Source organism: Panthera uncia, chromosome D2 (genome assembly GCF_023721935.1).
Source record: "Panthera uncia isolate 11264 chromosome D2, Puncia_PCG_1.0, whole genome shotgun sequence".
In the NCBI taxonomy this organism is placed as follows: domain Eukaryota; kingdom Metazoa; phylum Chordata; class Mammalia; order Carnivora; family Felidae; genus Panthera; species Panthera uncia.
In genome coordinates, this window is record NC_064818.1 from 38025760 (window position 1) to 38041150 (window position 15391).

General features: G+C 55.1%; 1 protein-coding gene across 1 annotated transcript in view; it reads left to right on the plus strand.

Annotated features, from left to right (window-relative positions):
• The window catches only part of ANXA11 (annexin A11), a 44949-nt gene that overhangs the window by 20234 nt on the left and 9324 nt on the right, over nt 1-15391 (plus strand). Inside the window, exons 2-10 of the mRNA XM_049645271.1 lie at nt 6524-6586; nt 8514-8626; nt 9541-9933; nt 11245-11332; nt 11544-11638; nt 12348-12461; nt 14103-14193; nt 14565-14644; nt 14781-14837. Coding sequence (XP_049501228.1) covers nt 6532-6586; nt 8514-8626; nt 9541-9933; nt 11245-11332; nt 11544-11638; nt 12348-12461; nt 14103-14193; nt 14565-14644; nt 14781-14837 — 1086 coding nt within the window. The 5' untranslated portion in view covers nt 6524-6531. The remainder of the gene's footprint in view (nt 1-6523; nt 6587-8513; nt 8627-9540; nt 9934-11244; nt 11333-11543; nt 11639-12347; nt 12462-14102; nt 14194-14564; nt 14645-14780; nt 14838-15391) is intronic.

Consider the following 15391-nt stretch of genomic DNA (forward strand, 5'->3'; position numbering starts at 1 on the left):
CCGTGGGCAGGAAGAGCTGCACTGGGGTTGTGGGGAGTGACTGATGATATACTTTTAAGTTTGTGGAGGGAGGGGGATAGAGATAAAGTGTGTTGTTTTTTTTTTTTAATTTTTTTTTTTAACGTTTATTTATTTTTGAGACAGAGAGAGACAAAGCATGAATGGGGGAGGGTCAGAGAGAGGGAGACACAGAATCTGAAACAGGCTCCAGGCTCTGAGCTGTCAGCACAGAGCCTGACACGGGGCTCGAACTCACGGACTACGAGATCATGACCTGAGCCGAAGTCGGCCGCTTAACCGACTGAGCCACCCAGGCTCCCCAAGATAAAGTGTGTTTTAAAGGAATTTGGAAGCAAGGCTTTCAGCGTTTTGAGGGGCTAGCTGCTGTTGAGATAAGGTTACTTGTGGTTTGTAATAAAAAGCATGAAGGGGGGGCACCTGGGTGGCTCAGTCGGTTAAGCGGCCGACTTCGGCTCAGGTCATGATCTCACAGTCCGTGAGTTCAAGCCCCGCGTCGGGCTCTGTGCTGACAACTCAGAGCCTGGAGCCTGTTTCAGATTCTGTCTCCCTCTCTCTGACCCTCCCCTGTTCATGCTCTGTCTCTCCCTGTCTCAAAAATAAATAAAACATTAAAAAATTAAAAAAAAAAAAAAAGCATGAAGGCAGCCATGAGCTCCTTGAGCAAGGTCACGCTCTGTGTATATCAGATGTGTGTCAGTGGGCTTCAGGTTGTAAGGAGATGTAATTCAAGCTACATTTCTCTTGCTTTTTGTTTCCTCATCAGCCTGGCACTATGAGGCTCAGTTCTGATGCGATCCTGGGATGCCCAGGTCTAGGTGCTTATCTTCAGGGCTTGCTATTGGGAAGAAAGGCTAGGCAGTATAAGCTAGAAGGTGTCCCAGTACCTGAAAGGAAAGAGTGTTTCCTGGAGTGTGGAGCGCAGAATCAGTTACATCAGAATCACTGGGGATGGGGATGGGGTGATTGTTTAAATTGCAGATTCCTCGGTCCTTCCCAGGTTGAAGGGCCCAGAATGACTGGGGCCACGGCACAGGCATTTTCAGTGAGCAGTCCAGACGATTCTCGTGCGTGATGAAGCAGTGCTACCCAAAGTGTGGTCTACAGTCAAGCAGCATCGGCACCACCTGGAAGCTTCCATGTGGAAAATACAGAGTTGGAGGCCTGTCCTAGACCTACCGATTCAGAGACTGTGGGGAAGGGACCCAGCAGTCTGGGTTTTAACAAGTCCGATGGGGGATTGTTTTGCAGACTGAAGTTGGAGAAGCACAATTTAGCCAGAGACAGGCCACAGCTGGATGAAATCAAGTGTCCAGTGGCAGGTGGATGGCCCCAGTGAGGAAGCAGGGGTGGTGTTTGTTTCACATGGGCCCAAAAGTGGCAGGACTGGAGGCTGGACGTTCCCCAGAGACTGGTGTCTGAGAATTGGAGCAATCCTGAAAGAGGCCGGCTGCCTGCCTTGTGGAATAAGCTCTCTCCAGTGAGTCCCCGGGTCAGCGTCCTGACCAGAGCCACCGTAGAATGGGGGATATGCCCCAGTCTGTGAGACTTGCATCAGCAATGTGAAGCATTCCTCCCCAGGCACCTTTCTCCTTTGCTGAAGGACAGAAGTAGGAGAAGGGCCTGGTCAGTGCGGAAGATGCCATACTTGTGGACGCCAAAGAGAAAGCAGATCTGCTAGGTTGTAGCTCACCGTGTTCTCCTCTGCAGTGGAGGACGAGGGCTGGACAGGCCCTGGGAGAGGACGGTGAGGAGCCCCTAGCAGCCCTGCCTGAGCTCACCTCCGAGCGGGGATATGGCAGCCCCGGGGTGCCGGGACACCTCCACCGAGCACAGCAGGCCCTGGTGGTGGCCTCTTTTTTAAAAAAAAAATGTTTATTTATTTTTGAGAGAGAGAGTGAGACAAAGGATCCGAAGCAGGCTCTGCACTGACAGCAGACAGCCCAATGCGGGGCTCGAACTACAAACCGAGATCATGTCCTGAGCCGAAGCTGGACGCTCAACCGACTGAGCCACAAGCCACCCAGGCACCCCCGGTGGTGGCTCAAAGTTACACAAAGACTGGACGATGAGCAGATTTCTTAATGTTCACAAAGGGGAAAGCATGTGGGCACTGTGAGTCAGAGAGTTGGATCCCAGCAGCCTCCTGGCTGGGTAGGCACTGGGGCCAGGGATGGTGCACCCCAAGGGTGCCCTAGGTCATCCAGCTGCCGTCGCCCTTCTCCTGGGGATTATTAGGCAGGTAAACCAGAGGACTCTAGGCATGGGCAGTGTGTTAGAATCCTCACTTGACGCAGGCCCTCTTTAAACCATCATGAAGTTGATGGGGACTCGTGTGTGGTGTTGTGGTAGAGTTGAGGGCCGGATAGCCGGCTGAGTGGCTGCACCTGCTGTTGTGGGGCTGGCGTGTGGTCGGCAGTGACAGTTCAAGAGTGTGGTCCTTGGCCCTTTTCTCCCAGTTACTTGGAAGAAAGCAGATGTCATGCTTACCAAATCAGCGGCTATAAAACAAAACTGAGCATGAAGACGTTTGATATCGGAATGTCCGCACATCAGCAGGCTGAGCAGCAGGCTGAATGATCGGGAGTTTAACAGGAATCCGCATCAGGTCTCCTTGTCCAGAACTTTCTCTCAGTGTACCCCCCAGAGAGGCAGGGAAGAGGGAGGCGGTGGTCCTGTCCTGCCCTGTACTCTTGGGGGACCACAACTGGGGCCTTTGCTTCTAAAGAGGGCTCCGCGACAGAGAAGGGAGTGAGTTGCAGACCGGAAGTGGTGGGGAAATGAGGCTGCTTGCAGGAGAGGGCGTGGACTGGAGGTGGACTCACAAGGGGAGGGGAAGACCCGGGGATGAAAGCCTGCTCCCCGGACATGGGTTTAGACCCGGCTTACTGACAGGGGACAAATTTAGACTCTTGCTGGGAAGTCTGCAAAGCCCTCCTGGGAATGAGTGCCATCACTCCGGGAGCAGCCTGAGGCTGCCCTGTGGTCCTGCCCTGGGCGGGGACACACTAGTGGATCCTCTGGGTCTGGGTCCCCTGGTACATTTATGTAATAATGCTAACCCCAGGCTCTGAGCCAGGCTGCCTGGGGCTGAATAGACCCTGTGTGAGTTATTTAAATCTTGGAAGGACAGCCATGGCCTCAAGTGAGCTCAGAAATCCGCACCTGAATCAGGCCTTTTTTAAAGCTGTTGTTTTAATAGGCAATACATGCATGTGGCAAAAAAGTGTAAATATAAACTGTAAGCTTCATTTCTATTCCCAGTTTTCCCTTCCAAAGGCAACCGGGGTTACCAAGTTTCTTGTTTATCATTCCAGGGATGGTGTGTGTGTGTATACATATACACCACTGAGTTTATATGTTTACATTTTTTTTAAAGATGTTAGCTTATAATAGCCAAATTATGGAAAGAGCCTAAATGTCCATCAACTGACGAATGGATAAGATGCGGTTTATATATACAATGGAATACTACTTGGTAATGAGAAAGAATGAAATCTGGCCTTTTGTAGCAACGTGGATGGAACTGGGGAGTATTATGCTAAGTGAAATAAGTCAGGCAGAGAAAGATAGATACCGTATGGTTTCACTCTTCTGTGGATCCTGAGAAACTTCACAGAAGACCAGGGGGGAGGGGAAGGGGAAAAAAAAAAAGTTACAGAGAGGGAAGGAGGCAAACCATAGGAGACTGAAATACTGAGAACAAACTGAGGGTTGATGGGGGGTGGGGGAGAGGGGAACGTGGCTGATGGGCATTGAGGAGGGCACCTGTTGGGAGGAGCACTGGGTGTTGTATGGAAACCAGTTTGACAATAAATTATATATATATAAAAAAAAGATGTTAGCTTAGTGTATACACCATTTACACCTTGATTAATAACGGTGACCATTACCTATCCCCACATGTAGGGCTGGCTAATTCTAAAAATAGCTACAGCGGATTTACTGTATGGGTCTGTTCTGATGAACTTAACCAGCCCGTTGCAGATGGTTATTTAGGGGTTTGTTGTTGCAACAGAATGCCCCAGTGAGATCCACGTGTCTGTTATTTCATCCAGGTGTCAGTGTGCCTGGGAAATCGATTTCTAGAAGGTGAGTTTCTGGGTCAGAACTTGGCGTGTTATGTTCTGACATCTCTGTGTTTGTAATTGGCAGCTCTCCTAGCGTATTAGCATGGGTGAACACCTTCAGTTGCTTTTCTAGAATGGCCTGTTCACATCATTTGAGTTCCTCTAGTGGTTGTTGGGTTTGTTTGGTTTTTTTATTTTTATTTTTTTATTTTTTTTTTAACATTTTTATTTATTTTTGAGACAGGGAGAGACAGAGCATGAACAGGGGAGGGTCAGAGAGAGGGAGACACAGAATCTGAAACAGGCTCCATGCTCTGAGCTGTCAACACAGAGCCCGACGCGGGGCTCGAACTCACAGACTGTGAGATCATGACCTGAGCCGAAGTCGGCCACTTAACCGACTGAGCCACCCAGGCGCCCCTGTTTGTTTTTTTTAAATCACAAAATAATTTTCTTAAATTTTTCATTTCTCTTGTCTTTTTGTTGTTTTCCTTATTTGTTTCTTATTGTGCAGAACTTATTTTTATGTCTTTGGGGCTTGGGGCCACCTCTCATATTGAAATCTCTAGCTGAAATTAATTTTGATGTGTGGAAACAGGGTAGTATCTAGGTTTTGGTTGTTCGTGGTTTTGTTTTGTTTGTTTGTTTGTTTGTTTTTCCCTTCCTGGCTATGGATGGGCCTTTTGGCCTCAGTCTTCTGGGAGGAACGAGAAGGGCATGGAAGGGTCTTTGGTGCCCAAAGCTTCTGCTTAATGGTGGTCTCCAGAGAGAAGGGCGTCTGGAACACAACTGCAGCTCACACTGACCTCATGCAGGGTGCTTCCTCTTCCTCCCATCAGAAGGTTCCTGGTTCATCCATCATTCAGATTTCCAGGCTCTCCTCATCAGCAGGGTCTGGGGATTCTGTCAGAAGGATCAGGCGTAGGGCAGGACCTAGGAGGACTTTATGCTGATGGCTCAGCCAGCCACAGGGGGGATGAGTCAGACTGAGGGCAGCACCACTGGGACCCTCAACCACCTACCTCACCACAGTGTGCAAGGGGAAGGGTCTTTGGCCCATTCTGCTCGTGGCCAATTCTAGCTCTCTCCAAGGTCACCAGGCCATCATCTGGCCTCCTGCTGCCCTGCCTACAGTCGCCCCTGGTGACACATCCCACGTCCATCATTCCTGTGGGCCCTGTGGGGACCAGTGAGTGGCACCTTAAGGAAGCCCGTCAGCCTCCTTGACAACGACATGCACAGATCTCCAAAGGAGCTATGAAGGGCAACTAGAATCTTGTGGGTGGACGATGGCATCTAGAGCAGTGGTTCTCGGAGCGGGCTCCCCGCACCAGCAGCGTCACTTGGGAATTAGTTAGAAATGCAGATTCTGGTTCTGCTGACCCAAACTGCGGTGGGGCCCCGCAACGTGTTTTAAAAGCCCCTCGGGGGTTCACACGCTGCAGTTTGAGAACTAGGCTGGGGCCCAATGTACAGGGAGAAGGCGGTCACCGGGGGTCAGCAGGTATGACTGTTGAGGGGGCCTACGGGTTTCCTGCCACTCCCACCTGTCATTGAGTGCCTCTGCAAACCGTGGCAGCTGCCAGTGAGCAAGAGGAAGGAGGCTGCGTGACAGTCTGAGTGGTCTGGGTCACAGCAGGTCTGTGTCCCCCCTGGGCAGTTCAAGTGGCGTGGCGCAGGCAGAGGGATCTGTATATAGAGGGACTTAGTGAGAGCAGGTATCCTACCGGCCACCAACAGGCAAGTGTCCTGGGTCCCCGGCCTTTCCCCTTCTCTACTCCTGATCTGCAAGACACTTACCCTTTCTGGGCTCCCAACTGCCTCGCTCGCCCTCACTCCAGATCCTGGGTCAGATGAGCTGTCCTGAGGTGTCTGGTTGCTAGAAATGATGATTCCGTGCCACAGTCCTATGCCTGAGGAACCAGAGGTTGGAGAATGAAAAATGTAGCTTGGGGCAGATGCACTTCGGAGGCCATCGTGGATAGCTTGGGGTCTGTCGGTCGGGCTCAGGGGACAGGGCCTCTGGCTGGATGGTGATGAAGACACTGGAAAACAAAGACAAATAGACCCAGACCCCTGAGAACAAGGCAGTGCGCGCTCGCCCCTAAGGTCAGAGAACAGCTCCCCACGTGCAGCATCCTGTGTCGGCCGAGGTGGGAGCGAAGCGTGGGAGAAAGGGGTTTGCCAGGAAATGCAGCCACTGGTGCGTGGTGAAGCCTGTCATGGGTGTGGGCGCAGGCATGGGTCTACCGTTGCTTCCCTGTTCTAGCTGGGGGCCCACGCAGCAAGTAGAAGGTGAACTGGGCTGGCCCAGGTCACGCCCGAGGCGGCCCCTCCTCCTGCAGGGGCCTGGCTTGTGGGTGTCCCCGTTGTCGGGAAGGCTGGTGGCGGCTCCCGGCAGAGCCTGAGCATGGTTTCTTCCTCTTCCGCTTCAGATCGAACCATGAGCTACCCAGGTTATCCCCCGCCCGGAGGCGGCTACCCGCCGGCTGCACCAGGTAAGAGGGTCGGGGCCGGCGGGGAAGGGAATGAATGCCCTGTCTGCCCGAAGTCCAGGAGTGGAGAGGGAGAGAGGAATGGTGCTTTCCAGTCATTTCCTCACTACCCCAAGGGCTCAGCCAGGTGGGGAGGGGCTGGAGAAAATCCTGGACCCAGGGGCCACGAAAGGCCTGGATTGGAAGCACTTCTGGAAAGCCGGGACAAGGCCGAGACCCAGTTTCTTGCGTTATTAGCTGATAACAAGAGGCAAATGCCTTCTTTTCTCAGAGACTCCATTTTCTCAGTCTTCTCCTTTGCAAGTGGTTTCAAGTATCTCTCCTCACTGGGCTATCCCAGATACTAATGAGGTAGCCAGGTAAAGCCTCTGGCACCGTGTCCTCCAAAGCACTGTTAGGTGACCATTGCCCCTTGTCACTTCTCCTACCCTGGGCTCAAACACATGGTTGTGCAGCGGCAGGGTCCCTCCTGCCAAGGGAGGAAGAGGAGGCAGTCACTAAGGGTCAGATGGGCCTCCTGCAGCTGCCAGATGCTGTGGCCTGGTAGCAACGGGGCTGCACCAGTTGTCGGGCCGTCAGAACCCGGCCCCAGCTCCAACACCTCTCTCTTCACACTTAGAAGTTGGCTCCTCTGGCCCCAGCCCCTCCTAGGTTCCTGAAATGAGACTGGTCCCCATGGTAGGGGAGGAAACGAGGTCTCCTGAGATGAGGGGGAGAGGGGATCATTCCAGGCTGGTCATCCTGAGGTTGCCTGAGCTGCACTGCCCCTCGCCCCCACAAGACCACCAGGCACATTCATTTCCCCAGAGCCGAGGTCCTTGAGTCTGAGCACCTATGGCTCCTGCAGGCCTCCTGAGCCCACCCTGCCATCCGACAGGTGGAAAACAGGCCGGGAGCAGGGAGGTGGCTTGGCCACTGTTGTGTGGCATATCGAGTTAAGTAGGGCCATTTCCCTCTGAACGAGACACGGCCTGGGTCTGCCAGCACTGGCCTCATGGGCCTCTCTCCAGTAGGGATCCTGCCCTTGTGTCTTACCCCTGCCACACTGAGCAGCACTGAGAGGAGGTGATTCCCAGCAGGGTCTGTCCTCAGTGTCCCAGAGCCCTGGTCAGGAAGGCATATAACAGGCCAGCGGCCCGCACCGTGATGCTAGCTGCCATGCCCCTTGTTCCGGCGCCTGCTGCAGCATGGGAGCCCTGCATGGGCATTTAGGTCTTAGTCCTGCTCACAGCAGTGTGGCACAAATGAATTTTTATCCCTACTTGTCAGCTGAGGAAGCTGAACTAGAGGGGCTGAGTCCCTTGCCCCAGGGCACACACCCAGTCCCTCTGGGTTCAGAGCTGGGGCTTTTTACTGCTCTCCCCTAACGTCCCCCCTTGTAGGGATGGGTGTCTGTGTTTTCTGTGACTCAACCCTGTCTCCCTCCACCCTCCCATCCTGCTCTCCCTGCCCTTCACGGACTTATGATTGCAAACAACCCGGTCAGCAGGACACCCACCCCTCCCTGCCATGCTGTTGCTGCATTGTGGATTCTCGGTCCTCTCTGAGCTCACCGCTGTCATGGGCTCAGCACAGCATCCCCAAAGACCTGTTGTTGTTTTTTTTTTATGTCTGTATTCCTGTTCCATGATGGTGAGCCCAGGAGGGCAGGTCTGCCCTTGGCCCTCCTACCTCCTTAATAATATCCCACAGAGGTCCTGGGAGTGTTTGCTGAACCCCACCTTTCTCGGAAGGAGGTGGGGGTCCCTCTCTTCTCTTCTTCTGGCAGTGGGATTGGGTTCAACTCTCTCGCCTGAGTGTTTTCCGTGGGGTCTGTTGTGCTGTCCCCAAGGCCCTGCTTTGGTCTCCCCCCACCCCTGAGAGCTTGATGCTTTGCCTTTCCCTGTTGGGGGTGCCAGCAGGGTGCTAAAGGGCTCAGTGTTGCTTTCAGGTGGCGGTGCCTGGGGAGGTGCTGGCTACCCCCCGCCCAACATGCCCCCCATCGGGCTGGATAACATGGCCAACTACGCAGGGCAGTTCAACCAGGACTACCTCTCGGGAATGGTGAGTCCAGCCCTCCTGCTGGGGCTGCCCCTGGGGGCCACACCTGCATGGCCAGAGGGACAAAGACTGCTGGCTTTGGTGGCTTCAGAGGTGTCTGTGTGTGTGCGTACCTATGGGCAGGCACCGGGTACGGAACTGCATCTGAGAACGAAGGGTTTCCGTGAGGCCTGTCTCCAGTTCACCGTCCCTGTGCATCTTGATTTACCATCTGTAAAATGAGGGGAAGGGGAATGTGTTGGGCCGCATGGTCTCTCAAGTCCCTTTCCGCTCTGAACTGGGTGGGGGTGGTGCCTTCATAGAATATGTATTGCGCACCTCTTTTTTTTTCTTTAAAGTTTATTTATTTTGAGAGAGAGTGGGGGAGGGGCAGAGAGAGAATCCCAAGCGGGCTGCAAACACTGTCAGTGTGTGGGGCTTCAACCATGAGATCATGACCTGAGCCAAAATCAAGAGCCTGATGCTTAACCGGTTGAGCCTCCCAGGCACCCCCGGACATGCTCCTTTTATTGTTACTTGGCTTGTAATCTAAAAACAACTGCTGGCACAGTGTAAACAGTGCAGTCAGCACGCAGTCTCACCTGTGCCGGGCTTGTTCTAGACACTGGGGATACGTGAATACAACAAACAGAAACCTCAACCCTGAAGTACGAACCTACTGGGAAGACAGTCGCCATAAGTAAACTGTGTGTTTTTAGAGCAAATATGGGTGCCTTGGGCACAACGGCAGATGAGGGGTCAGGAGTGCAGACGGGGCCGGGGGACAATAGTTGCAAGCTGGGTGGTCGGGTTGGGCCTCGCTAAGAAATCGCTGCTGCTTGGACTCTGAGCTCAGGGCAGGGAAGGACAGATGCACGGGTGTGGCTGTGCTCATCAGGGACGGCCATTGATCTTAGGCTTGCTTTGTGGACTTTCAGGCATCCAACATGTCCGGGACATTTGGAGGAGCCAACGTGCCAAATCTGTACCCTGGGGCCCCTGGGGGTGGTTACCCTCCCATCCCCCCTGGGGGTTTCGGGCAGCCCCCTTCTGCCCAGCAGCCTGTTCCTCCATATGGAATGTATCCACCCCCTGGAGGAAACGCGCCCTCCGGGATGCCTTCATATCCGCCCTACCCAGGGGCCCCTGTGCCAGGCCAGCCCATGCCGCCCCCTGGACAGCAGCCCCCAGGGCCCTACCCTGGACAGCCGCCAATGACCTACCCCGGGCAGCCGCCGATGCCGCCTCCTGGGCAGCAGCAGCAGCCAGTGCCAAGCTACCCAGGATACCTGGGGTCTGGGACCGTCACCCCTGCCGTGCCTCCAGCCCAGGTGAGTGCCCGCCCTGCACTGCCCTTTGCCCAGGCCTGGGCCCCAAAGGCCCGCGACATGTGGCATAGTGTCTTCCACCGGCAAGGCCAGGGAGGGTGCAGGGGCCAGATAAGGGCTCGGTCCTCCACCCGTAGTATCTTGTTTTAACAGGGTGTTGCGTTCTCTCAAACCCCCCACCCCTGGTTTGTGCTCTGAAAAGACCTGAGGGAGCCGGCCTGTTTCTCCCAGTTCGGTTAGATATTCCATGTGAGAGTTGGATCTGAATGTCCTGGGGTTCTCGTCACTCCTTTGTCATTTACTGCCCGGGCTCTGTGTTTTGTATGAGCTGCCAGGCCGCTGGCCTCAAGGCTTTGTGCCCAACAGCGCTTAGCCTTTAGTCCCCTGAGGTGCCTCTCAGGCTGGGTTTAGAGGATTCTTAAAACCTCCCTTGGTGAGGGAAGGGTGTTGGCCGTTCCTTCGGGACTGCTCTGGGCTCATTTTGGAGAGCATTTCATGTTTGCAGGGCCTAGAATTCATTGTCATGGTTACGTGGCCAAACGAACCAAGCATAGTGCTGGACTACTATTTTTAGACTGAGGGTCTCTGTCTTCCCTGCCCCCACAATCCCCTACTCCCGCCCTACTCTCTGTCCTCCCTGTGCCTTCCCCCTCATCCCTTCTCGGAGCTTCTTTCCTTAATTCTGTTAAAACCGGCGTTGTACTGACCACAGGAGGTAGTCCACCAAGAGACCATTTAGGCAGGAAAATTTGTTTGCCGGGAGTACAGCTGTTAGCATGAGGAAGTCCGGCAGGCGGGTCACAGAGCCTGGAAATCAGCGCTAGCCCAGGAGGTGGCGGGGCTGGGTGTACCATCGCGAAGGCTGGGCACCTGCATTTCTGGGGGGAAATCCTTTTTCTCATTTGCACAGAGGTGCTGTGCTGCATGGACCACCCAGACCCTGTCAGGAAGACCCGAATATATGCTCACATGCGCTGTGGCAGTGAGTTATCAAGAAGAGGCCAGTGGCCCCTGCTCCCGGGGCCTCCCCCTTCATCGGGAACCCAGGCCCAGTCCTGCAGAACCTGGGCAGAGGGCAGATTTTCAGCATCAGGACTCAGCTAGAGCAGGGCTCCTAGCCACAGGAGCCAGGCAGAAAGCTCAGTACCAGAACACGAGGACACGAAATGATCGCCGTAGGCCCGCTCAATTATTGGTCGCAGGCTCCTTCGGGTACCCCAACTTGTGGTGGTCAGGGCACTTCCAGAGTCTGGGCTGGGGAAGTCTTGTGTTTCGGAGATACGCCATCTTACCTAAGTCCGTTTGTCTGAGCAGTTTGGAAACCGAGGCACCATCACAGATGCTCCCGGCTTTGACCCCTTGCGAGATGCTGAGGTTCTGCGGAAGGCTATGAAAGGCTTCGGTGAGAAACCCCCGGTGGGCGACATCCTCACGGCCCCCTGGCTCGCCGGGCCCCCTCCGGGGTTGCCTGGAAGAGGGAACCCGGTCCCAGTGGTGGCGGGAGAGGAGGAGGACACGGGGGTGCTGTTGGGACGTCCAGGAGAATTGGAGGGCCCAGGCCAGGGTGGCCCCACGACCACAGCCCTGCCCACACCTACCTCTTCTTCCCCCAGGGACTGACGAGCAGGCCATCATCGACTGCCTGGGGAGTCGCTCCAACAAGCAGCGGCAGCAGATCCTCCTGTCCTTCAAGACCGCTTACGGGAAGGTGAGGGGGACTGCGGGGCAGAGGGAGGCCTGCTCCCTGCGGGACTGAGGCGTGTCCTCCAGCACAGCCCTACTCACCCTTGCTTTTCCTTGGTGCCAAGCGAGTCTAGATCTCCTGGATGGGTAGTAAGGCCCATTAGGGCGCTTCCTGCTGCCCGCCCAGTGGTGGCCTCTCGGCTCATGGCATTTTCTAGAGCGGAAGGATACTCTGAGGGGGAAATCTCAAAGGCCGGGGGTGAGGTTTGATGAGAGGCGCCTGGAGATCCGGGTTCTCGCCCTGGCTCTGCCATCACTCACAGAGACTGCAGACAAGTCATTGCCCTTCCGCTCCCACCTGGCCTGTTTTCCCTCCTGGAGACCCAGGCTGCTAGTCCCTGCCCTCATCACGACCGCCCCAGGAGGTGTAGCTGACAGACGAGCTTTGAAGGAAAAGGCTTTCAGCTCTGAACAAATGCAGTGGGACGTGCTTTGAACTTCTGGGCTTTGGAATCTTAGGTAAACACTGGCTGAATTGAACAGGCTGGTGTCCTAGCCCTGTGCTTCTGCAGCTTGACTATGCCTGGGTCCCCTGGGAAGCTGGCTCACGTGGAGGCCCCGGCTCCACAGATCTGGGCTGGCTGAGATTTGGCTTCTCTGACGCAGATGCCGCTGGTCCCCAGACCTGTGGATTCTCAAGATCGGTCTGTTTGTTTGTTTGAATATTCGACCAGGATTTGATCAAAGATCTGAAATCTGAACTGTCAGGAAACTTCGAGAGGACAATCTTGGCTCTAATGAAGACCCCGGTCCTCTTTGACGTTTATGAGATCAAGGATGCCATCAAGGTATGTACGTGTGTGTGTTCACGAGTGTGTCCGCTGGCACGCATGGACGTGCAAAGGCCAGGCCTTTCCCTGGCCTGCATGGTGTGGCTTAAGCCGTTCATTAGCCGCTGTTGTGAGTGTGGCTCCTGGACCCTCTCAGGTTGGAGCCCAAGTTCTCGTGACTTCTCCGGGAGGCAGCACAGGTATCATTCATCATCGGGGAGCATCTGGGTCTCTCCATCTGAAAAGCATGGTGGCAGCTGGGTTGTAGAGGAAGCTGGTGACACCGAGATAGGAAGAGGGATATGAGGCCCTGGGTGGTGCCACCCTTATTCATTTAGGACTCTGTTATTAGCAGAGGGCAGGGACCCAGGCAGGATTTCTCTGGTCTTTGCTGCTTCCTGAGTGTCCCCTTCTTTCTTCATCTGCTGGGGCAGAGGACCCCTGTTGACCCCACTCCATTTACCTATGAGATTCAGCCACAGAAGAGACAAGCTGTCCCTCGGTCCAAATTTCACATAGAGTCAGATTCTGACTGACCTAGTTAGGGTTAATCTCTGCCCCTAGTCCAGTGGATGGGGAGGAGGCGGCTCCCACAGAAGGAGGAAACCCTTGTGAATTGAACAGGGGCTCCAGAAGGAATCCATCATTTTTCAGAGGGCCTGATAGGCAGAAAGACTTTTCCTGTCCCCAAGAGGAGAGGCAGAGAATTCAGGACGGAGCCCGGAGGGAGAGAGGACCCTGCCGAAATCCTGACATGCCCGCTTCTAGAGACGTGTCGGGAGGCAGTTGGGGATGGCAGCCCAGACCTCAGCCCAGCCCCTGCCCCCCAGCCAGCTGCGTGAGGTGGAGGCAATTGTTGAGTACAGGAAACAACACAGATTTGGGGTCGTCTGTCCTTGCCAAGCTATGTGTCTTTGAGCATCTGTAAAACGGGAATGTGGATGTTCTTTCTTGTGGCGTGTGGTGAGGGCCGGGCATGGTAGCTAACCGAATTTAATCCCCATGACTTCCCAGGAGTTAGGTGTTAGCGTTGTTCCCATTTGATGCGCGAGGAACCTGAGGCCCATAGAGGTTAAGGAAGGTGCCCGTGGTCACACAGCTAATAAGCAGCAGACCAAGATTCAAGCCAGCCTAGGAGCCAGGATGCTGACCGTGTCCTCGGCTCTCTCCCTGTCCCTGGCGTGGTTGGTCATCTCTCTCGCCCTCGTTGCTGCCTCTTCTAGATGTCTTTAGATTCTCCACAGTCCAGTCTGGGACTCACATTTGTCCACACGTCTGCTCTTGCTTTATAGCCGTTTTTCAGTTGTTTTCTCGTCTCGTTCATTGGCCGAACTTGGAATAAAAACAGATCTGGGTCCGCATCTCAACCCCCCCCATTCACCGTGTGGCCTTGGAGGTCACTACACCTCTCCGATGCTCAGTTTCCTGGTGGTGCAGTGGGGTGGCCCTTCATGTGATCTGTGCTCCATCACCATGTCGCTGTCACTGTGTGGTACTTTTCTGGGCCTGGGGCCTCAGCAGCCAAGCAGGGGCGTGTGGCTGTGTTGGCGGCCGCTGCTTCTGGGATTTGTGCCGTGGGGCATAGGGCACCGGCTCCTTCCCTGGATGCTGGTGAGGGAGCGGTGACAAGCCTGTGGTTTGTGTTGTCTGCCACCTCAGGGGGCTGGCACCGACGAAGCCTGTCTGATCGAGATCTTTGCTTCCCGCAACAACGAGCACATCCGGGAATTAAGCAGAGCCTACAAGACAGGTTAGGCTGGCACCCGCCCTCCGCACACTCCTGTGCTCTCTGGGCCCCGGCCACACCCTTTCCCATGGCCTCTTAAACTTTCCTGGCCTTCTTATCACCTCATCTTCTGCCTCCCCCAACACATGGGGCTTTGATCCAAGACCCGCCCCTGCCTGCTGTTCACGGGGCAGGTGACTGAGGTAAGGGAGGGATGGGGGGGAGAACTTCTTGGGTGTGGTCTGGGCCAGGCCAGGTGGGCCTGGAGGTCACAACCCCTGTGTCCCTGAAGGGCCGTGTAGACACCTCTCTCCTCGCACCCGCGCCCTGCTCCTGCCAGTGCCAGCTGGCGACTGTGGCTGCAAGGGGGGGCCTTCTCTGTGTCTCCCTTTCAGAATTCAAAAAGACCCTGGAGGAGGCCATCCGAAGCGACACGTCAGGGCACTTCCAGCGGCTCCTCATCTCTCTGTCTCAGGTACCTTTCCCGCGACAGAGCTCGGGGCTCAGAGCGGAGCGGGGTGGACCTGTGAGCAGCAAGGAGAGGGCTCGGGGACGGAACAGGTACACAACCGCGGGGTGGAGACTTGACCACACGTCCTGCTTCCTTTCAGGGAAACCGGGATGAAAGCACCAGTGTGGACATGTCGCTCGTCCAGAGAGACGCCCAGGTGGGTGTGCTGGCCAGGGCCCCTCCTGGGCTTCCTGCGTTGGGGTGTGCCCCCCCACTTTATTTCTTTTTGTTTTTGAGTTTATTTATTTTGAGAGAGAGAACACACAGGAGGGGCAGGCGGGGAGGGGGGCGGGGGAGATAGGGAATCCCAAGCAGGTCCGCACTCAGCACAGAGCCCGAAGCGGGGCTTGTACTCACGAACCCGTGAGATCATGACTGAGCAGAAACCAAGAGCCAGGTGCTTAACCGACTGAGCCACACAGGCGCCCTCCCCTTCCTCCCACTTTTTTTGCTGCTGGAGGGAGGAGCTCTGGGATGGGCAGATGGGCTCTGCTGCTTATCAGCCGTGTGACCTTGAGCGACTCTGGGCTTCGGCTCCAGCCGCCTCTCTATCTTTATCCCTCCCCCTCGACCCGCCCTCCACCCCCCTTTCTGATCCGTTCTCAGAGCCAACCCGAGAGATAGTAAGTATTGCAAGAGTCGGTAGGTTAGTTATGGGTGCAGGATGTCATGTGACCTAGTCCTCTTCCTGTGTTTGGTTGCATATATCAT